Source organism: Lichenostomus cassidix, chromosome 21, assembly GCF_008360975.1.
Source record: "Lichenostomus cassidix isolate B80296 chromosome 21, HeHo_3.0, whole genome shotgun sequence".
NCBI lineage: Eukaryota > Metazoa > Chordata > Aves > Passeriformes > Meliphagidae > Lichenostomus > Lichenostomus cassidix.
This window is the reverse complement of record NC_139501.1, coordinates 7,022,091-7,044,497: the sequence shown is the minus strand read 5'-3', so window position 1 is coordinate 7,044,497 and position 22,407 is coordinate 7,022,091. Positions and strand designations below refer to the sequence as shown.

General features: G+C 47.2%; 2 protein-coding genes and 1 non-coding gene across 8 annotated transcripts in view; 2 read left to right on the top strand and 1 right to left on the bottom strand.

Moving 5' to 3' along the window:
- LOC146428446 (scale keratin-like) overlaps window positions 1-22,407 on the top strand; it is a 108,834-nt gene that overhangs the window by 42,447 nt on the left and 43,980 nt on the right. The window lies entirely within an intron of this gene.
- On the top strand, window positions 2,427-20,617 carry LACTBL1 (lactamase beta like 1). Of its 6 annotated transcripts, none has more exons than XM_085079838.1 (8): window positions 2,427-2,515; window positions 4,607-4,708; window positions 5,759-5,900; window positions 7,964-8,073; window positions 10,411-10,568; window positions 11,956-12,203; window positions 15,311-15,416; window positions 17,266-20,617. In XM_085079838.1, exons 1-8 carry the CDS (start codon window positions 2,495-2,497, stop codon window positions 18,242-18,244), a joined length of 1,866 nt encoding a protein of 621 aa, XP_084935964.1. In that variant the 5' UTR covers window positions 2,427-2,494; the 3' UTR covers window positions 18,245-20,617. The 6 variants fall into 6 exon arrangements, with proteins under 6 accessions (XP_084935964.1, XP_084935963.1, XP_084935967.1 ...); XM_085079837.1 differs by having other exon boundaries at window positions 5,756-5,900; XM_085079841.1 differs by lacking the exon at window positions 2,427-2,515 and adding an exon at window positions 2,802-3,256.
- TRNAN-GUU (transfer RNA asparagine (anticodon GUU)) lies at window positions 11,416-11,489 on the bottom strand. The gene has a single exon. It is a non-coding gene; the product is annotated as a tRNA-Asn (tRNA).

Genomic DNA, 22,407 nt, shown 5'->3' with positions numbered 1-22,407 from the left:
AGGGTAGAAAAGCCCAGGGATCTCTTTGTTCAGGATCCCTCTCCAGAACAGTTCAAGCTATTCCTATTGCTATAGCACTCAAATATTGCCTTTTTTTTTTTTTTTTTTTTTGCAATAGGATGTCTAAAACTCTGCTGCAGGAAACTAAGGGTGAAGAAACTTTTTTAACAGTTTGACAACCCAGGTGGGACCCAAGACCACAACCTTGGATCCTTTCATCTCCAAATACCCATTACCAGCAAAGTGTGAGTTCATCTGTGACCTTTGGCATGGAAGACTATGGTGGTTTTGGAATGGAATTCTCCAATTTAGTGCTCCATGCTGCCCCTCGCTCCCCCTCCACCTGCAGGTGGCTTAAGAGGAGAACTGGAGGCACGAAAGGTAAAGATCATGGGTTTAGATAAGAACAATTTACTGGAAACAGCAATGAGATAAGAAAATTAACAGTAGCAGCAACAGTACTAATGACAGAGGGTGTTAAGAAATGATTCGCATGGAAAAAGCCCTACCCAATAATAGACAATACCTGACCACGTCCTTGACTAGAAGGGACCCCTTTTCTCCCTTCACCCAGGAGAGTACCTTTCCCTGCTCCCAACAAGTCCATGCGGTGGTACAGAACAACTCCCAGGTCCTGGTCATGCTCCTTCCCAGCTACTGCAAAAATTAACTCAGGACCAAGGAGCTGAAGGATGAGTGTGAAAATTCCACCAGTAGATTTGGTGAAAATAGTGGAGTGACTTTGTCTGTATTGGGGTGGGTTTGAACCCTTTTCCTGCTGCTTCCCCATGAACAGCCTGGTCAGCACAAGGCACATGTAGAACAGGATTCAAATCCCTATTATTTCCTGAAAATAATAGGAAAACAGACCCAGCACTGTAAAGAAGGATGCTCTTGACTGAGGTGCTGCAAAATTGGAAAAGGATCTTTGGCACAGCAGGTCCATCAAAAAAGCACACAGATATTTTATGTAGAGGACACTGGCCATTTATAACCAGGGATGGAGCCCCAGAAGGGCAGTGGCCACCACAAGGGACCTTTGACAGCACAGACTCACCTTTCTGAGACATTGACTGGGTTCCCAGGACAAAGGGATTGATTGTTGGTATGTCAGGGATAATTGGGCATGAGACTACCATAAAGAACATTGGTAGCAGGGACAGAAGGAAATCAGAGTTCCCAGAAATGGGAAGCGACAAAACCATGAGGAGCCTCATCTACTTTAATCAGCAAGAAGGTCATCAGCAGCCCCATTCACCAAAATTTGGGCACAGCTCTGCAGCACAGACATGTGGCTGCACTGGCTCCAATAGATATTTTGGGCACTCTCAGATTCTGGACCACTACTGGAGATACTGGAATGAAGGGATGGTACTGGGGAGAATGCCCCTACCTGTGAAGATCTGAAAAAGGAATAGGATGGAAGGTCCCCTGAGGTGCATAATCCCCCTGGATCTGGAATGTAACTGGTGGCATGACCATGCCCTTAACATTTATTATGTACTTTATAAATAATATAATACAATATAATAGCAGTTCATTATCAATATTTCCAGCTCACAGCATGTTACGGGTGACACCACAGCTCCCCATTTTCCACTCTGCAGTACTGCTGGAGGCAGGAAATCACCAGCAATCCTCCCTCTGGCTGCATCCCTGGACAGATGCTGTGCTGCTTGTGGAGGGGTGAGGCCTGGCTGATTAATCCATGCTCAGAGAGGCTGGCAGCTGGATTAGTGCTTCAGATGCTCTTAACATCTGCAGCTGCAGGACAGCCCCAAATTCCTCAGCTGGGACCTGGAGGTAGCAACAAGGCTGGTAAGAGCTCTTTTTGGGGGGTTGGGGATTGACTTACCACTGCCAGGTAGATGGATGAGGCAGATTTTATGGGAGGTTTTATGGGAAAGGTGGTGGTGCTGCTGCAATCTTGGCACTTCCAATCCTGTCATGCAATCCCTTGGCTGTGGCTGTGATTGCCAAGGGTAAGGGGGTGTTGTTGGCTGTGTAGAGGAAACAAGGCACAGCAGCCTTGCAGCAAGCTGGAAGGACCCTCTGGAGGAGCCACAGTGAAAATATGTCAGCACTGAAGGTCTCAAAGCTCCGGTTTCTTGTGTTTGGAGGTGAGGTGAGGATATTGAGGGAAATGGGAACTCCCAGAGCTTGGGGTAAACATAAGGGACTGCCAGCCCAGAGGTAGACAGAGGGAAGGTGTTGCTGAGGACTTACCTCGTGTGGTTACTGTGGTTTATCTCATAGAATGGTTTGGGTTTGAAGGGGCCTTAAAGATCATCTCATTCCAACCCCCATCTCCCTATCCAAAGCCAGTCTCTCCCTAGCGCTCTGCTTACCTGAGCTGAGTTTTGTTACTTGTTACCTCCTTGCTCTGACTCTGCTTTTTTCCTGCACCGTTTGTTGCTCTTCATCACAGGGGTTTATGAGCCCATTATTTGTGGGACCAGCAGCACAGGGCATGAGAAGAGGCTCCTGAGCAGCCATGGAAGGGTTACAGCTGCGGGTAAGGATCCCCTCGTGCACCTCCCACCACCCTTCAGAGTTCCTGGCAGATAAGGGGGAAGAAATCCTGTTCCATCTCTGCCGAGTGAGCTTGGGAGCTGGGAATGACTCTCTGGTCTGTCACTGCGGGGTAACTCCAGGAGGCTGTTCAGGATTAAGCCCAGAGAGTGCCTGAGCTCCCGGCTTAACTCCCCACATCCCCTCCCCTCGATCAGCTCCCGGGGCTGGCTGGAGGCACTCAGGACTGGCCCTCTCCTGCTTAATCGCCTCCTGTTCAGATGTCAGGAGGAGATGAAGCTGCTATAAATAGATGGTGAAGCCCTCCTGGTTTCAGCTGTGATTCACACACATGGCACAGAAGCATTAGGAAGAATTAACAACCAATCTCTCCGGCACTTTCCTCTGCAAACGCCATCCTGTCCCTGTCACTTAAGCTCCTTTCCCGGGGGGGAGATCAGCAGCACTCTCTGGAGGGCCTAGATGGGCCAAATGGATGTGGAAACCCAGAGCAGGACTCCTGGGGACATAAACCTGGAGGAGGACTTTTGGGGAGATAAACCCGGCTGCTCCAGCCGGTGACAGAGCAGCACCTACCTGTGACACGGAGCAGCCTTTGGGAGATGCCAAGGGTTGCTGCTCCCCCCTGCCCGGGGCTGAGGCCAGCCAGGATGGGGTTGTTGAGGTGCCCACACACCTGGACAAGGGACAACAGCCTTTGGGACTGAGGCAACTCCTGCAGATGGTACGTGAGGGGCTGGGGGTCTTTCTGGCTCTGCCTAATCTGTGCTGAGCTGTGCCTTGACCAAGCGACCTTGGTGGGGCAGGATAGTGACCTGGGTGGTCCGTGGGGAATTCCCAGTCCTTCCACCCATCCTAATTTTGCAAAGCTCAGGGGGAAAAAATGTATCGTACTGCTAAGCTGCCCCCATGGGAAGCTGCGTGCAGTCGTTCCTGCATGTGTTAGCATTCATTTGCATGCGTTTAAATGCTCAATGTCCCCCTCCCCCTGCCTTGCTGTGTTTGTGCTCTGAGCAGTGACGGTCACAGAGACACAGAGTGAGGGGAGAAACCAGAGGAAAGTGAGAACAGACAGGTCCTTGACTGGGAATTGTGATGAGTGTTTATAGGGATCTATCCATCTGCTTGCCTGACAGTGTCCCAAGTACAGAGAAAAAGCGGTATTTTCCCTGAAAGGTAGTTTGGAGGGTAGAGCATCTCCTCAGGTGTATGAATATTTCTCACACTTTCAGATATCTGTTGTCCCATCAATAAAGGAGAGATCCATGTCTCTAGTTCATAGCATAGCCAGGTTTCCCACTGGATCACAGGCCAGAGAATGAAAAATAGCCATTCAGAGCACTCATGATCCACAAGATGTAAAATGGAGCTTGGACTGAAGGATGAGTTTGAACTAAAAGATGAGTTCAAAGTTGGTATTTTTGTGACCTCAGTTAGTGGCCCAAGGAGGCTGGAGTCCATGAGATAAGGAATACACCCGAATATGTTGTCCTCTCCCCTTGCTCTTTGGGACTCAGCAATCAGGGCTTGTCTGTGAAGCAAGGAAAGAGGCAAAGAAATGGTCAGAGGAACAGAAAATTGGTGGAGCACTCAATGTTATTAAGATGGGACTAAATCCAAGAAAGTCATTCCATGAATACTCCAGGGCAAAGAGGACCCTGTCCCACTCCTTGCTGCACAAAAACAAGTCTGGGTGACATCCCTGAGCACACACTGAGCCGTGCCAGTGTGGGAGGATTAAAGAGATCACAGGCTTCTCCTGGAGTAATGAGATTTCCAGCCTGCTAAGGCCCTGCAGGAGGTTGGTATATCCAAACAAAAATGGGATTGGTGTCAGGATGGCATTCCCTTATTTAGAAAAATGTCACAGGCTGGAATATGGACCTGGAGTGCTTGGGCAGGCTCAGGTGCGGGTGGGTCTGCAGGCACCTGCACAGTCTTAAGCCATCGTTGAATTTTAATTATGTTGTGGAAGAGCCTGACATAAGCTGCTTTCAGAAATTCCTGTGGGAATGCCTGATCAGGCTGGAGGCCTTCAGGAAAAAATTATTATATTATTTCTGTTGTTGTGCAGAAAGTGGAACTGCAACCTAGAATTCCAGCAAAGGCCGGAAAACCCAGCTGCATCCACAGAGCTATGTGCGAGTCTGGAAGAGGCTCTGCAGATTCCCTGGCTGTGAGTGACAAGGCTCAGTTGATTTGCAGAAGCTTTTGCATGAACTATCCTGTGTCTCAAAAACGGGGGGGGAAGAAAGGGCTGTGTGGAAATCTAAAGGGAATATTTCAATCTGTCTATCCTACAAGTGAGTCCAGACAACCTGAAAGAGCTTAGGAATGTGGAGCATATTGGATGCAAATGGCAGGCCATATGTTTTATAACATTAATTGCCAAACTTTCAAAAGCACCCTCCTGACCTCCTGCAGGCAGTGAAGGAACACAGCTCAGGCTCAGGCACCTCCTCATTTGTCATCTGTTCCTTGTTTTTCTTCAACATTGATCTGGTTCTCTCACCAACCTGGATGGTCTCCAGTGTTGTGAGAGCTGCACACACTCAAATATCAGCCAGTTTCCCAAAACATGGCATCTGTAAATGCCAAGCTTACAGATGGTACATGATAGAATGGGATATACAGGCAAAACAGAGAAGAGTAAGGGCAGCACAGAGCGAAAAATGCCATTATTCATCTAGAAAAGCCGGATCTGCTCAGATGGTCTGGCTGGTGGCTGCCCTGAACAGATGCTGGACTCTGGAAAAAAAGGGGCTGGAAAGGTATCCAGGAATAAGACATGGTGCTTGAGAAGGGAGGAACTGAGAGATGTAACTGAGACTCCTGCCAGGCTGGGATGATGAGCTTCACCTGCAGGGAAGGGAGAAGGCAAAATGAATGGTTGGTGTTCTACAAGAACTAACAAAGGGAGGAGAGTTAATGGCTCACAGAGCTCACTGAAAGCCAGGAAGTCATTTCTGGTTCCAGTTATCCCAGCATGAGCTGGTCTGTCCAGCTCCAGTGCAGCAATGGTACCAAAATTATCCCAGAATGGTTTGGGTTGAAGGGACCCTAAAGTTCATCCCATTCCACCCCCTGCCGTGGGCAGGGACACCTTCCCCTAGAGCATGTGAGTCCTGTCCCTTTATTGTCCAGCACAGGGGCCGCTCTCACAGCTGACACACATGGGAGGTGCTTTCTCTCCCTCTGAGTCCATTTCCTTTTCTATTCCCAGCAGGCACCCAGCAGCCGGAGCTTCCTCAAACTCGCTGCCATGGAGGTGAAGTGGATCCATGTCTTGGTTGTCTTCCTCTTCCTGCTGTCCATGGCCATGACTGGCTGCTTCCTGTGGCAGTACAGCCTCCCCAAGGTGGAGCCCGGTGAGTAGTGGGTTTTCATTTTGGTCATGATGTGGCACAGAGATTTGGAAGACTCATAAAAGCTTTCTTCCCATTTCTCCCCAAAGAGCCCTTCCTCACACACAAATTTCCCCAGACAGCATTAAAGTTTTGTCCCCATTTCTGGTGCAAGGCCACAGAGGAGGTGAAGGCTGGGTTGATGGAGGTACCACATCACTCTGCTGGTGTCCAGAGAAGCTCCATCACTCCTGGCCTAGCCTTGGTTAACTGCTAAGGAGGTTTTTTATTTTAGATTTTTTAGCTTGTCTTTTTTCTGTTGTAAAAGTTACTACAGTTTAGAACTGGTTTTGTGTTACACCTGACCACATGCTTCAGCTTATAGGTTTGCTTCCTTTCCTATTCCCCTAATATTAGACATTTGCACTGGCTTAAGCCCCCTGGTTCACAGTAGAATTCCTGGAACCACAGGATTCCATAATGGTTTTTGCTGCAGGGACCTTAAAGCCCATCCCATTCCACCCCCTGCCATGGGCAGGGAGACCTTCAACTATCCCACATTGCTCCAAGCCATGCCCAACCTGGCCTTAAACACTTCTAGGGATCCAGGGGCAGCCACAGCTTCTCTGTGTCGCTGTTGAGCAGCTAGCAGAGTAATGAAGGCACCAGTTCTCAGTGGCAAGAAGGAATGACCTTTATTGTTTTGATTTCATCACATATATAGAGTTCTCAAAAGTCACCCAGATTGGTCAGTCAGAAGCCTTCCCCAAGGCCTGATTGGCCAGGCCTGCACTGTCCAAGTTCTGGGACACTGTTCCAACAACATCCAAACTTTATTTATAAAACACAAGAAAATTTCTCATGGGAAAAACCTGTGCTAGCCACATCTCTGGGCAGCCTCCCCACCCTCACAGGGAAGAATTGCTACCCAATATCCCATCTCTACCTGCCCTCTGTCAGTGGGAAGCCATTCCCTGTGTCCTGTCCCTCCAGGCCTTGTCCCAGTCCCTCTCCAGCTCTCTCGGAGGCCCGTTAGACTCTGGAAGGGCTCTGAGGTCTCCCTGAAGCCTTCTGTTCTTCTTTACATTTACACTGCCAGCTTTTCCAGCCTGGCTCCAGAGGGTCTCCAGCCCTTGGAGCATCTCTGGTTGAGTTTCATAGGAAACTCAACCAATGCACTCAAGGCACTGCATGTGCAAGAATTAAATATACACAGTGTTAATGGATCAGAGCTTTAAGTAGCTGAAAGGTGGCATAAAATCCACAATGAAAGGGCCAGAGATATTTCAGAGACCAAGGTTTGAAACGGTTTCAGACCCATACATTTTTTTCATGGAGTACCAGGCTGCCTGTAGGCTCTGTGTATCCATCCCTGTTCATCTCCAAGATTTCCTAGTGCCATTTCTCTTCTCCTCCCTATTTCTGATGCTTCATGTTCACCTGGTAAGCAAGAAGATGGCATTTTGTTCCCAGATGACAGTGGTAGCTGTGTTTATGAAGACCTTGGGAGCAGCTGTGAAAATCATGCCTCCAAGTAAGGGAGTTCCCATCTCTCTCTGAGTTTAAAGATCTTTGCTGACCACAAAAAATTTAAGATGTCTGTGGGATATGCAGGATGCAGCTGATTCAGGAAAGAACTGATGGAGTAGCTGTGCAGCCTACCGAGTGTTGTTAATGCTGGATTTCAGGTGTCACTCCTGTCCCCATTTCTGAGGCTATGATACATAAGGGATGTTCTCCTGAACCCCAGCTTAGACTATCCTCTAGACATGGGCAGCCCTTCCAGGGGGACTAAACCCACTGCCAGGCACCCCAGAGTCTTCTGCGGTCCCAGTCTTTACTCTCCCAGGTTGAAGAGTCAGTTGAAGTACATCCCGTGTCTATCCCATGTTGGAATAAGCAATAACTGGGCACAGTGCCCCTGCAAGTCCTGTTTTACATGAGACAGAAATAATTCTGCGCTGTTCTTTGCTATGCAGAGGTGTTCCTTCAGGCAAGCAAGAAAGCTTGTGGTGGATGTTGGGTGAGGTTAAAGCTTGTCCATGTGTCTGTTGAGGTCACCTGTGTCACCCTGAACTGTTTTCCAGGCCCATCTGTGATGGAGGTGAGGTCAGAAGCTATGCAGATGTGTCCCCGCTATCCTGAGCCAGTCCCGTTGGACCACCCTATCCCCATTCTGAAGGAAGCACTGGAGAAGGTCTGTGGGGAGGAGGGACCAGAGGGACACACAGTGCATGGCTGCTTTTCTCCAGGGGTACAGGGGAGAAGGTGGATTTTAGCACTGAACATCTCAGGGGAGGGGAGAGAGCTGAGGATGTGGAGAACACATGAACCTAGAAATGAGTGTGTAAAACTCCTTCAGTGAACACCCAGAACAGGTCAGTGAGCAGTTCTCTTGCCCAGAGGGTGAGCTGAGATGGACAAACATCATCACTTTTCCATCAGAAGGTCTGTGAGCTTCCACCAGTGCAAAATGATGGCTCTTTGCATCAGGTCTGTTATTAGGCAGCCCTCGTGTCCTGCAGAGTCCATGGCTCATGTAACTTACTCCAATTCACCAGCCACTACCAACTCCTTATTTTCGTGCTTTGCTGGCTTTCCCCATGCCACAGTTTAAAAATTAAAAAGATGCTTGCAGGTAACTCCAGAGAAGAGAGTGGAGGGAAAGGGAAAGAGGAAGAAGACCTGTATGAGAATGAAAGATACACTGTCAGTATGTGCTTGGTATGAGATGGCTCTGACATTTTAGCACTGCCTGAACTTCAGGCAGGCTCCATTTGCTCTAAGGAAATGCTGCAGCATTGCCTTGACTGTTTGGACCATAAGGACAGCTGTGCTCTGACAGGACATTCCCTATTTTTAGGCCCATATCATGTGCTCTCTGACTTGCCTCCTTCACAAGTAGAAGGCAATCAGCACTGTAAGCAGTATTCAAGGTGTAAGTGAATCGGGGATTCATACAGTGAAAAAATGGTGTTTTCTGCTATATTTTATGTCACATCTCTAATAATGCCTCCTATTTCACTTGCCTTTTTTTCTGCCTTAAGGCACTGAGCAAATGTTTCCACAGAAACATCCACCACAGCCCCAAGGTCTTGTTGCTGAGAGCTCAGGACCAGGTTTGGGCAGGTTTCCCTGCACACATATGGCTTTATCCACACTGAATTTCAATTTCCATCACATCACATCCACTTTTATGAAGTCTCTGCCTGTCCCTGGAATCTTGAAGAGCATCTCTTATTTTTGTCAACTTCTTTCAAGTCCAGGCAGGTCTAAAGGTCAGACTCTCTCCAAGAAAAGGAGGACCGTGATTGTTGACATGAATCTTAGACTCACATGCATTGGAAGGGACCTTAAAGCTGATCTCCTACCACCTCCTCCCATGGGCAGGGACACCTTCCACTATCCCAGGTTGCTCCAAGTTCCATCCAACCTGGCCTTGGACACTGACAGGGATCCAGGGGCAGCCACAGCTTCCCTGGGCAGCCCATGCCAGGGCCTCCCCACCCTTACAGGGAGGGATTTCTTCCCAATATCCCATCTGACCCTGCCCTCTGGCAGTGGGAAGCCAAGGGGGAATCCCTTTGTCCTGTCACTCCAGGCCCCTGTCCAAAGTCCTTCTCCATGGTCTCCATGAGACCAGAGCCTTCTCAGGTGGTGCTGGTGTTCTCAACCAGCCACTGATCCATGGGGAGGGAGAGCGAAGGACCACAACAGAAGTGGTTGGACACAAGTTGGATGTTTCCACTGGTGGCTCTTAGTGCACCTCCACTGGCCATCCAGTGAAGAGATCCCAAGGACATGACTCAGTCTGGCTTTTCTTGCCTCAAATCCAGGCCTGGAAGTGCATTTCTTATGTCTTAACCTTGGTGTGCAAAACAAAACATGTGCCTGAAAATGCAAATGATAGGTGCAAGATGATGACATAACTTTGAAAAGCCCCAAAAGGGCAAGATCAATGCAATCTGCTTGCAGTTTGCAAGGTGGGTGGAGCACAGCTGGATGAGGAGTTCTGCACAGCTGGATGAAGAGCCTTGCACAGTCCTGACACAACTGGGAGCCAGGAGCAATCACAGCCCTTCAGTTCCTCAGAGCTGTTTCTCAGGTTGTGGTTTGAACAGGAGCCCAAGCTTCAGAGTATCTCCTGGCATGGGATATCTGAAATTTCTTTTTCTCATACAGCTTTGACCCTAAAGTATCAGTGCAAAGAACAGATATGCAGAGTACAGATTAAAAAGGAAAAAATTACATTTATTACACGTTGGTATTTGGTTTTAACCATAAATATTACAAGCAAGAGCACCACATTCTTCTACACAGTGGACATATAGACTGAGAAAGGACACAGGATAATTCAACATAAGCAATTCTAAGAAAGAGTTAAACAGTTAAAGTACTTTTTTTGCTGAAACACCTTTCATAGCATCACTCTTGAGTGCTTGGGAGTAATGAGGGCAAATGGTCTCTATTGTCTTGTACAGACTGGATGCATTATAGACTCTTCTTTTAGAAGTTCATGATCTCCCTTCCCCAGGTGGATCTGATGCTGCGGCAGAAGATGCACAACTCAGGCCTCCCAGCCATGTCGGCCATTGTCATCTACAACGACACCGTGCTCTGGACAGGCAACTTCGGGAAGAAGAACGGCTCTGACCCTGCCTCGGGGATGCCAAATGAATACACCATCTACAGGTGAGACACCTGGCACAGGTGAGAGAGCCAGGAAAAGGTGGATACAGCTGTGGAGAGCTGATACCTGGGAACAGAGATCACAAACTGCAGGTCCATGCAAACTGCAGGAGCCTCTGCTGGCTTACACCAAAACTTTGGCTTACACCAAAACTTTGTGAGACAGTGCTTCAGCAAGTCCCTAGATTGCCACATGCTGGTGGCTTACTGAGTTACTTTGGATTTATTTATTTATCTAGTCATTTCATCTGACAAAATTTTAAATTGGAAAGCAGTGACCACCCTAAAGAGCCTGAAAACATAGTGCTCCTAACACAGGAATGGCTTCATGTTCAGGGCACAAATCTGATGAGCAAGAGCTGGCAGAGAGTTGGAAAACAGAGTGGAGACAGTGCCACAGGATTTAAAAAAACTAAATACAAATTTCAGTTTAGGAAAAACAGATGTTTGGGATGAATAACTACTGAACACATAAGGTAAACAAGCTTATTCATCCTCCCAGTGAAGTCAAAGTCATATTGGCTATTATTTTTTAGCTTAAGATAGAAACAAGCTCTTAGTGTGTGCTAAAACCCAAAACCAAAGTGGTTCCTTCCTTTAAAGATCAATTTTCAGTGAATTGTAACTGTGTTATCTAAGAAACACATGGCCTGCACTCTGACTATCCAATTTTGTCCTGACAATAAACAATTCGGGAAAGTTTCAGCAGCTGTGGTTACCTGCTTTTTCCCGATCTGCATATAATGACCTCATGGTATATTTTTTTCCAGAACCACTTAAGGGTGTGGGTTGGAAGGGATGTTAAAGGTCTGGTTCCAACCCCCCTGCCATGGGCAGGGAGTCAGGTCCACGTCCCTGGGTGGGCTCGAACCACCAACCTCTCGGTTAACAGCCGAACGCGCTAACCGATTGCGCCACAGGGACGGTCTGCAGGGACACAAAACTGTGGAAATCTGGCATTTAGGGACAGTATGGTGTGTGCTTGGCTGTGCTGGGTAGATGGTCAGACTCGATGATCTTAAAAGTCTTTTCCAACCTAAACAATTCTGTGATTTTAACCTTAAAATTCCAATAAACTACTTACAAGTTTTTATGGTATTTACTAGCCAGTAATTTACAATTGATGTCATTTTATGAATAGAAAGGGATCTGCAGCCCACTGCACTGCTGGGGACAGACAGAGGTTATGTTGCAGTCTCTAAAGGTTCAGATTTAAGGGTACAAATTCTATTTAAGGATATAAATTCCCTACCTGTATTTTAGCCATTCCCTCTGGAATGAGCAAAGGTGTCACATGTAAAACCACAGTGATCTCATGCACTGACCTTCTTTCCTCATGATTCATGGGCTTCTTAATGCTCAGTTTCTCCAAATGCTTGTTCCCTAACAGAATTGCGAGCGTGTCCAAGATCTTCCCCACCATTATGTTGTACAAGATGTGGGAGGAAGGAAAAGTCACGTCCCTTGATGACCCATTGGAGCGTTATGCCCAGAACTTTGTTATTAAGAACCCTCTGGGGAGGCTCAAGGACTCAGAACAGAGATACACAGCGGACGGGCTGGTTTTTTTGGAAAAAGGCTCGATGCCACTGAAGCCATCACCAGTCACCCTGCGCAGAATGGCCAGTCAGCTCTCAGGTAAGGCAGCTCCTTGCATGTCCTTGGGCCTCTGTGCCCCTGGAAAAATTCCACAGGGAGAACAGACCATATTCCAGGAATAAAAAAGGCTGCTGGGAGGCTGTTTCCCAGTCTGGACCCTGCACTGTGCGCTTCCCATGGATCAGGCAGGGCTCTTGGAAGCAGGGTATCAGCAGGTTCATGGAGTGCTCAGTGGAAACTCTCGTGCAAGCCACCTGTCAGGAAAGGAGCCAAGCTGCGCCAGGAGCTGGTTTTCCCCTTTCAGGCGAACAGAGATTCCTTTATAGGTGAACACAGATTTCTTTCACTTCAATACCAGGACCTGAAATCAGGCTCCAATTGCACAATGTTGTTTCATACTCCAACCCGAGTGCTCTCATTTTTCTGAGATGTAGAGTTAAGGGTCAAAGTGGCACCAAATCTCTTTGCTTTGAATAGAAAGACCCTGATTGCTGAACTAAATTTAGCTGTCAGAGTGGTTCCTGATCCGGGATTCCTGAGCTATTAATAGCTTGGCACTTGCTGGCAGAGGAGTGTTAATCTGCTGCTACCTTCAGAATTGGGGAACTTGTACATTAAGGCAGAAGATGCTCACAGGACTAAGAACTTTAACCTTTCTCAGAAACAAAGCTGCTAATACTTGACTGAGGGATTACAAAGTGTAATGGCCAAAGAGACTCTGCTGATATCACGTGTGGTCTTTTGGTTAATCTCTGTAACATATTTGCATTATTCCAGATTGGAATAAATGCCCTAAAATTAAGACCTAGAATCAAAATAGCATGTCAGCAAATTGCAGGACCTCAGGATTGGGTACAGCATCACCTGAAGCAAGCCAATATGAAAGTGAGGGCTCCCCAAAATGGAATGATACCAAAATCTGGAAAGAAGCAGATAACTCAAAGTGGTCAGTGGCCACATCCCCATCCAGCCACTCTCCCTGCAGACAAGGGAGCCTGATGCATCATCCATGCAGCCTGATGTTGTCCGCAAGGACACCAACTCTACCTGGTCCCCTCTGACTCTCACGAGGACCTGAAGCTGCTCTGAGTGATCCCATGACACAGGCAGTTGTGAAGTGCACCCCAGAAATGTTGTAAGGAGCATAAATCAAAAGTGGTCATGTCATAATTGCTTGTGCTGGGCAGCCATTCCATTGCTTCCATCACAGTGCTGGATTTGTGCCCCTACTCAACTCCTTTTATGCTTCAATGTATTTTTGGTTTTTAGAATGTGGCCCAAATTTCCCAGACCACCCCAGTAGGACACACCAGCCCTTGGACCCTGAAAATTCAGCAGAAGGAGAAGCACAGTTTCAAAATCCCAACTGCAAATCAAAGGAATGTTCCGGTTCCACTTTCCATTTGCTGTGTGTTTCCAAAAAGGAATAAGTTCTGCTTGACACTGGGATCAAAGCCACTGCATGACACATCGTAAAGTGGGTTTCGTCTAAATTCTTCCAGTGGAAACTGATCTGTAAAATCAGATCCTCATTATCTGAGCTCTCCATTGCATATTACAAAAGTAACTCCAAAGGTTTTTCTCCTCAGCACTCGACAGGCCCATTGCTGGAGGGAAACTCCAGCTTGTTAAGATCGTGATTTTCAAATCCACACGAGTGACAGGATGGGATGCAATTGTAAATTATTAACAACGTGCTTGTCACATCAGTTAGCAGCCCATGAGGTAGAAATCAATGACTCTGGATTATATTATGCTCTGGTTTATCATTTCTAATGAACCTCAAGGAGACACCACACTGCTGTCACGGCACTGGTGAACTCTCCCCACTGCTCCAACATTTTCTTTGCTGCCATTATGGCAAGTACAGAATGAAGGAGCCCATTGTCCACTGGAAGACGTCAGTGCATCTCTTATCTGGTCATGCAGCTGCACAAATAACTGCAGGCCAGGGGCAGAAGCAGTGCTCTCCCTCCAGCTTAAATGCCAAGCTCAGGCCAGCTGAGAAAAACAAGTATTACTGCTACAAAAGAATGGGGCCTCATTCAACTTTTCCAGGCTGCAGGACAAGAGGAAAAGCCCTCCAGTTGCACCAAGGGAGGTTTAGATCAGATATTAGGGGGAAAAAAAATTTCAGAGAAAGTGTTGTGAAGTATTGGAACAAGCTGCCCAGGGAAGTGGTGGAGTCATCATACCTGGAGGTGTTCCAGGAACGTGGGATGTGGCACTTGGGTATGTGGATTAGTGGTGGACATGACAGTGCTGGGTTAATGGTTAGACTCGATGATATTGGAGGGCTTTTCCAACATTAGTGATTCCATGGTTAAGACATGGTCACTGAGCATATGATTGTGAGTAATTTTTCTGTCTCGTACATTTCCCAATTTCCTCCAAAACCTCCACATTGAAGCAAGCTGCAAACGGCAGCAGGGATTCCATTCCAGATGTAATCCAAATTCTGGCCTAGATGAGCCATAGATCCTGTGCAGAGCAGCTGGGGTGATTTTAAAAGTACTGACAAAAAGATTTTAGGGAATCCATGTTCAGTGAGGAATTAAAAGTGAAAAGAACTTCATATTTTCGTCTTTCAGAAACCCTGAATAATTAAAAGTGGAATGAACCTTGTTTATTTCTATATTCAGAAACCTTGAATATATGTAGCTATAGATGAGGGGGAAGATGAAAATACTTTAGGCCAAGCCTGGAGTTTTCCAGAGAAGTTTAGGCCCTCTGTGGTGAAGTGTAAGGAATGAAATCCTGTTAAAAGAGGCAGTTACACACTTTTGTAGTCAAGGGAATGCAGCCACATGGAAATACAGACAGGGATTCCCCAACACCCCATCTGCCCCTCTCTTCCAAGCCACACTTGGAGATTCAGGATGTTTTCCATCATCCATCAAGGCATTTTCACTGAGATGCAGCAGCCCAGAGTTAATGCTGGAGTAGGACTATGTAACCCAGAGTCAGGAGTCCATGACTTGATTCCATGTCCTTGCAGCTCAGCAGGAGCAGGCCCTTGCTGTGTCTCTGGAGCTCTCGTGTCTACCACTGGTGCTCCCATTTTGCCATTGAAAAAAATCTTGCCTTTGTTCCCTCTTCACCAGAGCCACCATTTCCATGATTTCTCTCTCTTTCCCGTGGCACAGGTCTGCCTAGGAGGCTGCGATCCACCAGCCTGCTCTGGAAGGGCAACACACAGGATGCCCTGGCGCTGCTCAAAGACGATGTCTTGGTGGCTGACCCAGGAACCAGGTCAGATACATTCATTTAGAAGCTTTCGGCTGGGATGTGTTCTCCACTCAGCCTCATCCCCAGCCTGCATAGCCAGTGCATAAAAGGCAGCCATTCTCAAAGGGAGCTTGAGCCATCTCCCCACATACCTGTCAGAGGCTGGAAAAAGTGACTGTTGGAGGTATCAGGGTTGGGTTTCATTTTTTAAGCCCAGATGAGCCAAGTTAAAGTGCTATAGTTTGTTAAATGAGCCTTAAATGATGCAGGTTTTCAAAACTGGAAAGGCACTTTATTTTAAACAGTTTAAATCATCACAGATTTCAGTTACAACCATGTCTGTAGTGAATTATGTGTCTCTAAATTATCTAAAAGGTCTATGAATGCCTGTTACAATTCCTGTAGCCTGTTTAAAGTCTGTTACCTGGGTTGCAAACACTCAAAAATATCATGAAATCTTAGAATCCCAGAATGGTTTGGGTGGGAAGGGGACCTTAAAGATCATCCCATTCCACCCCCTGCCATGGGCAGGGACACCTTCCACTAGACCAGGTTGCTCCAAGCCCTGTCTAACCTGGCCTTCAACACTTGCACTCTTCCTTGAAAGGATCCAGTGGACAGCAGGTGAGGGAAAGGATTAAAACTAACTGGGAAGAAACATTTTAAGACTGCAGAATTGTTTGGGAATTAATAATAGTCTGAAATAATTTGCCCTGGGTGGCCAAGGATCTGCCATGGTCACTCATGTTAGTTCTGTCCCACTTCATATTGGAGACCACAACAAATATTCCTTAAAGAATTGTAGGATTTTAATATCATCATCTTCTTTGGTATTTTTATATCTCTATTGTAACTTATCTCTATTGGTATCTTTATTTTATGATCCCCACAAAGATAAATAGGGACATCCCCTCATAGTCTCTAAATGCCTTATTAATTGCTGTTTATAGTTTTAACTCTCTTTCCTTGTAACTGGTTATACATCCCAGGTAACAGATCATTCTTCCCAAAGGAAGTTTCCATTCACTGATATAGATATTTTAACATATTTTTCTATGTTGAAATTCAGCTCCATTTCAGATAAAAGGTTTTACATACAGAATGTATTTATTCTTAGTTTAAGAATATGTATGCTCATCCTGCTTTTATTCAACTAAATGGACTGGAAAAGGTTGAACTGGTACCAAATTTATGATCTAAATAGGCCTCGATGAGATGTGTGGTTTCACACAATTTAAAAAAAAACTAACAGGGCTGAAAATATAATGAATTTTGAAAATGTGTTTAAAAAATGCCCCTTCATGTCTTCATGCCATTAAACTTCATTCAAGTGTAAAGACTTAAATCACTTGATGGATATTAAAGACTGGAGCACTCAGGTTTCTTTAATGACTCCACATTGCTGGATGCTGCTTTGTGGGCTTTTAAGTGCTCTTTAAGTGCTTTTACCATCTTAAGGTAGCTTAGGTATCTAAGTGATTATCCCATGGCAAATCCCCAAAGAGGTTTACCTGGGATTTTGAGACCTTTAAGGTGAGCACCTGCAACTCTCCACACTGCTCTTAAAAATAATGGATGGTGAACAATTATAAACAGCAAGTCAGGTTATGCAAATATAGAGGGGCTGTTTCTTTTCCATCTCCAGCTGTCTCTGTACATTGGGGTTAAACAGCTCTGCTGCTGTTCCCATAAAACATTTCTCTTTCTTGATTTCACAACAAATCACAGCAACAACATACAGCTTTTCTCTGTCCCTCCTTCATATCTCATTCCATAAAATGTGAATTTTTCCCTAAAGAAGAGAGACCCAGCCACTGGTTTTGCGTATCACTGACAAGCAGCTGATCCCCATATAATTCCTCTTCCTTCCCAGATGTCACTACAGCAACCTGGCCTTCTCCCTGATGGCCCATGTGCTGGCTGACCACGCAGCTGACGGGCAGTACCAGCGCTGGATCTCGGAGAACATCCTGGACCGCCTGGGCATGGAGGACACCGGCTTTGACATCACGGCACCCATCCGCTCCCAGATGGCCGTGGGCTTCTATGGCAGCCAGCAGCCAGCCCCGCTCTATGACCTGGGCTGGTACCGGCCCTCTGGCCAGATGTACTCCACAGCTGCTGACCTGGCCAAGCTGGCCATGGTCTTCTTGGGCACCTACCACCGCCGGCTGCTCGAGCCCGACACAGTGAAGACGATGCTGACGCCCCTGTTCAAGTGCTCAGTTGAATACTTCGCTAACAAGACGGGCACACCCTGGGAGATTAATGAGCAGTTGGGGTATGATGTCATCAGGAAGGATGGGGACCTCGATGGTTACTCAGCAACATTCTCTCTCATCCCCAAGCTCCGCCTGAGCTTCATTGTGCTGATGGCAGGGCCCAGACCTCAGGGTGGGGACATTGTGACTCAGACATATGAGCATCTCATCCCTGCCATGGAGACGGCATTCCGAGAGGCTGACAAAAGCCTGGTTCCTCCTCCAAACCCGATCCCTTATGTTGGCTACTACACCTATTCCAACCTGACTTTCTATGAGATCAAAGTTGGAATTGGTGGGGTGCTGATCATGCAGCAGTTTGGGCCTCACGTGGAAGAACTAATCCCTGAAAAGTATCGGACAATCAAGCTACACCACCTGGAAGATCGCGTTTTCCAAGTCGTTTTTGACAAGGAGTTCCCATGTGTTCTGCACCTGGGCTCTGCCTCCATCTCACTGGAGACCCAGAATGGGCAGCTCTTTAACTTCTACCCCTTCGACCGCAAGGGTTTGTCCCCTGGCTTTGATGCCCCGGGGCTGAACACCTACAATGTGGTGCGTGTCCTGCGCAAGCCCGTGTTCTACAGCTAAAAATTCCCTACTCTTCCCACCTGTCCTGGGAGCTGGCTCCAAATCTGTGTCTTACCAGACTCTCCTGCCTGTGTGGCTTTGTGGATGCCATTCAAAAGGGAAGGATGGAGGCAAATGACTCTTTTGCCAAACAAATCCTTCCCACTTCTAAGATAACTTTAATGACTTGTCATTGGCCCCCAGCAGTGCACAATAAGCCAGCTGGCACCTGGAGATGCCTGAAGGAAAAAGAGGTGGGAATATGCTGGATGGAAGTGTTTGAATGCCATAAAAAAAAAAGCCAAGCACTGATGTGTCCACTCTTATATTCTCTGTTTGATGACCACTGTGGTGATCAACTGCTATCATCAAAGGGCTGAGAATTCCCTGGGTGTCTCAGAAAATATCTTTTCTTCAGTCCAAGGACTTTTCAGGAGCCCATCTATCACGAACATGATCCCTTACCTGGCTTTGCCAAAAGCATTACGTGCTAAAAAATGGCACCAGCCTGACACCAGGGCCGTCCCAGGGATTCCTGGGAAGGGAGGTCCTGTTTCTTTCCGGGGTCATAAACTTTGAAAAGTGCAGAGCAATGTGGTTCTGTCTTGGCTCCTTGGATTTCTGCAGAAGTGCTGGTCCCTCAAAGGGAGCTGGAGCAGTGTGGAAGCTGAAGCTCACTCCTGTGAGCAGGGGCACAGGAACTTAAGCTGGGATGTTCCAGCTGGACTCATCTCTGTGACTGTCTCAGTATCCAGGAAAGCGTGTGAGTGTGGTGTGGAAGTTCAGGAATGCATGGGAACCTTTCTGTGTGTTTTGGGCAAGATGTCTGGATGCAAATGTACCCACTGTGTTTCTGTAGCTGGGAGTGAAGACGCTGAGGGAAACTGCAGCAGCCTGGGGAGCACCTAGAGAGCCACTGGTGCATTTTTTTATCCCTTCCTGTGCTCACCCCATGCCAAGGCAGGCAGGACAGAGGATATGGGTCACATCCAGCCCAGGCAGTTCTCCAGGCATGGTGCAGAGTGCCTGGAAACCTGCCTGGGAGAAAAAGGTCCTGGGGGTGCTGGTGAACATGAGCCCAGGTATGCCTAGGTGACCAAGAAGGTCAATGGCATCTGGTCTGTCCAAGCCATGGTGTGACCACAGGACCAGAGCAGGGATTGTCCCCTGTGCTGGGCACTGGTGAGGCACCACCTTGAATCCTGGGGTCAGTTCTGGGCTCTTCACAATGAGAAAGACATTGAGGGGCTGGAGCATGTCCAGAGAAAGGAATGGAGCTGGGGAAGCAAGCATCTGTAGTGCCAGGAGTGACTGACGGCTCAGCCTGGAGACACGGAGGCTAAGGGGGACCTTCTGGCTCTCCACAGCTCCCTGACAGGAGGGTACAGCCAGGTGGGGTCAGGCTCTGCTCCCAGGGAACAAGGGACAGGACAAGGGGAGATGGCCTCAAGTTGTACCAAGGGAAGTTTAGGTTGGATATTGAGAATTTTTTTTCTCAGAAAGGATGTTCAGGCATTGGAACAGGGCAGTGGTGGAGCCACCATCACTGAAGGTGTTCAAAAGATGTGTGGTATCTGGGGACATGTTTAGGGGTGGCCCTGGAAGTGCTGGGGAAACAGTTGCACTCAATGACCTTGGGGATTGGAACAGAACTCCGAGGTCATAGAGTGATGAATCAATGATTCTGTGCCGTCAATGGCCAACACCACCTCACTGTGACAGAGACAGTGTCAGACATGAGGGCAGACAGGACCATCACAGCTGCACTGTCCTGGCTCCTCAATGCCTCTTCTAAATTAGGGGATATTGTGGTTGCAGCCCTGGCTGAAGCTGAAATAAAAGCAAGCAGAGGGGCAGGGCAGACCTTAAAGTGAATATCCAAACTTCAGGGCATAGCAGAGGCTGCACAGCATGGAAATCCAGAGGGAAGTATGACAGAGGCACTGCACAAGGGGTTAAAGAAACTTGCACAATCAAAGACCTTTCCAAGTGCATGTTCTGGTATGAGGTGGATCCTCTTGCAGAGCAACATCCTTCTGCTGCTTGTCCACAAAGACTCTTGGACGTGGACATGTCTCAGAAAGGATGAGAAAAAAACTCTCTCTGCTCCCTTCTCTCTGGTGTTCTCAGTGTTTTCACTCTGTGGGCTGTTCTTCAGTTTCAGTTTTGAGTAGAGAGACCATCACTGAAAGCCCAGAAATTCCCTGCCTTTTCTCAGATAATTTCAGTTCCCCGACCAGCACACGGAGCCATGCAAACCTTGCCTTACAGAGCTGCTGCTGTGTGGTTTCCTCTGAACTTTGTAGGTGGTCACATCCCATACCTTGTACAACCCCCTGTGCTCACGTATTTAGTCTAGGCTATAGAATTAGCAATAAAACCTATGGAAATGCCCCTGTCCTGTGTGGTGATGCCCAGAGGGATAAGTGCAGGCACATTTGGTGTTGATTTTCTGGGGACAATACACTGCCATGACATTCCTGACAGAGTTGAGCCCATGGGATGGGATGTCTGATAGCAAGACCCTGGAGTGGTCTAGTTCTGGTTCTTCTGAGTGAGGGCAAAGAGCCAGTGCGGGGCTGTCCTTCTTGCTTTGAAACAAAAGAAGTGATTGTTTGCCCTCAAAAGCTTCCAAGAAAAATTAGAATTTATATCCTACGTCACTCACCAGCTAGGAGGAAAGAGCACACTGGACAACCTCCATGTATGATGGAGAGGTGGGGATGTTTTACTCTTCCATCAGAAACGCAGACACCAACAAGTCTTCTCTAGTAAGTCACCCTCACACCTATTCACCAACATTTTGTGGGCTCTAATTCATTCTCATTAACAGCAAATTATGCTCTTTGCCACCCCTGAGCACAGTTCATTTCCTGAGCTGCAGCAAAGCTTATCTCACCAAAGCCTGGCTCAACCTGGGAAGGTGAGCAAGAGCTCTGTGTGGGTGGGAGAACCCTCCCCTGACACAGAGAGAAAAAAGGAGACGTTGGAAGATCTGTACAGAGGATTTGGGAGAGGTCATATGTGGCAGACAGGACAAGGTGGAGTTCTGGGGTGCTCTAGTCACCCATGGAGAGCAGCCAGAGTCACAATCCTGAGTCCAAACTTCTTTTTGTCACTTTGTGCCTAAACAGCACCATGAGAAGAGCAGAACCAGCTCTGTGACCAGGGGTGACTGGACTCACATTAGCTGGTGCTTTCAACCATCTTTAACAGCTCCTTTTGAACTTTCCTTTTTTATACAGAATCTAAGTTACCACTATGAAAAATGTTTAAGCTTTTGTGTACACTTGCTGCTGAATTTAAAAATATCCCACTGTTATTTCACCCATGTCAGAGACTGACTCCACAATCCGTACAACAAACATGCAAAATCTGCCCATCTGCTCACTTTTCACTGAATCTGTGCTTTAAAAAGTGATTCAATGTGTCTGCAACAGCCTATAGAAACACAGTGCTTAAAAATGTTTTTGGAATTACTCATCAGGGAACCAAACAAACAGAAAATGCTTCATTAACATTCCCAGCATCAAAAACAGACAAGAACTAAACTTATTTTATTGGTTTAAGAGACCAAATTCTGCCCTAAGGAGCACTAATGAAACCACATAATATCGTAAGTGTCCCTGAAACTGTAGTTACTCTACGAGTTAAAAGACTCTGGACCACTAAGAATGAGTATAATCTGGCAAAATATAAACACCTACATCTGAGAACTTTGAACCCTTTGAACTCCTTTCTACTCAGTGAGTTTTAATGACTCCATGGAGTGGATCCACCTCATCTTAGAGGGAATATTTGGAATTAGTTGATGAATCACACTCTACAAAATACCAGCTGGCTGGGATGAACCCAGGCCCTGCTGTCACGAGCATCTCTTCACTTAGAAGGGAAACATTTCCAGAATCTGCTATCAGGTAAGGACAAGTTCTCAACTTGCTGCACCATCATTGCCCTGAAGACCTGAGGTTCACAAATTAATACCTCAAAACAAAACAGGGTGGTCCCGTTGTAACATGACATCAGTTATGACAACTTCTTCCCCTTTGGAAGGCCTCTGCCATCAGGAATATCAGCTCAGGTGAGGATCATACTGCTACCTGCACGCAGGGATGGCTTTGCTCCCATTCTCTCTTGCAGCTACACCTCATTTATGAGGACTTTTCTCCCATTCTCTTTTGCAG

Bases quoted from the DNA above. Each gene is read 5' to 3' on its own strand.
- LACTBL1 (XM_085079837.1), top strand. From the start codon at position 2,495: ATGGAAGGGTTACAGCTGCGG. The intron at 4,709-5,755 runs GTGAGTGACAAG...TTCTATTCCCAG, and splicing joins GCTCTGCAGATTCCCTGGCT to CAGGCACCCAGCAGCCGGAG. The intron at 5,901-7,963 runs GTGAGTAGTGGG...ACTGTTTTCCAG, and splicing joins CCTCCCCAAGGTGGAGCCCG to GCCCATCTGTGATGGAGGTG.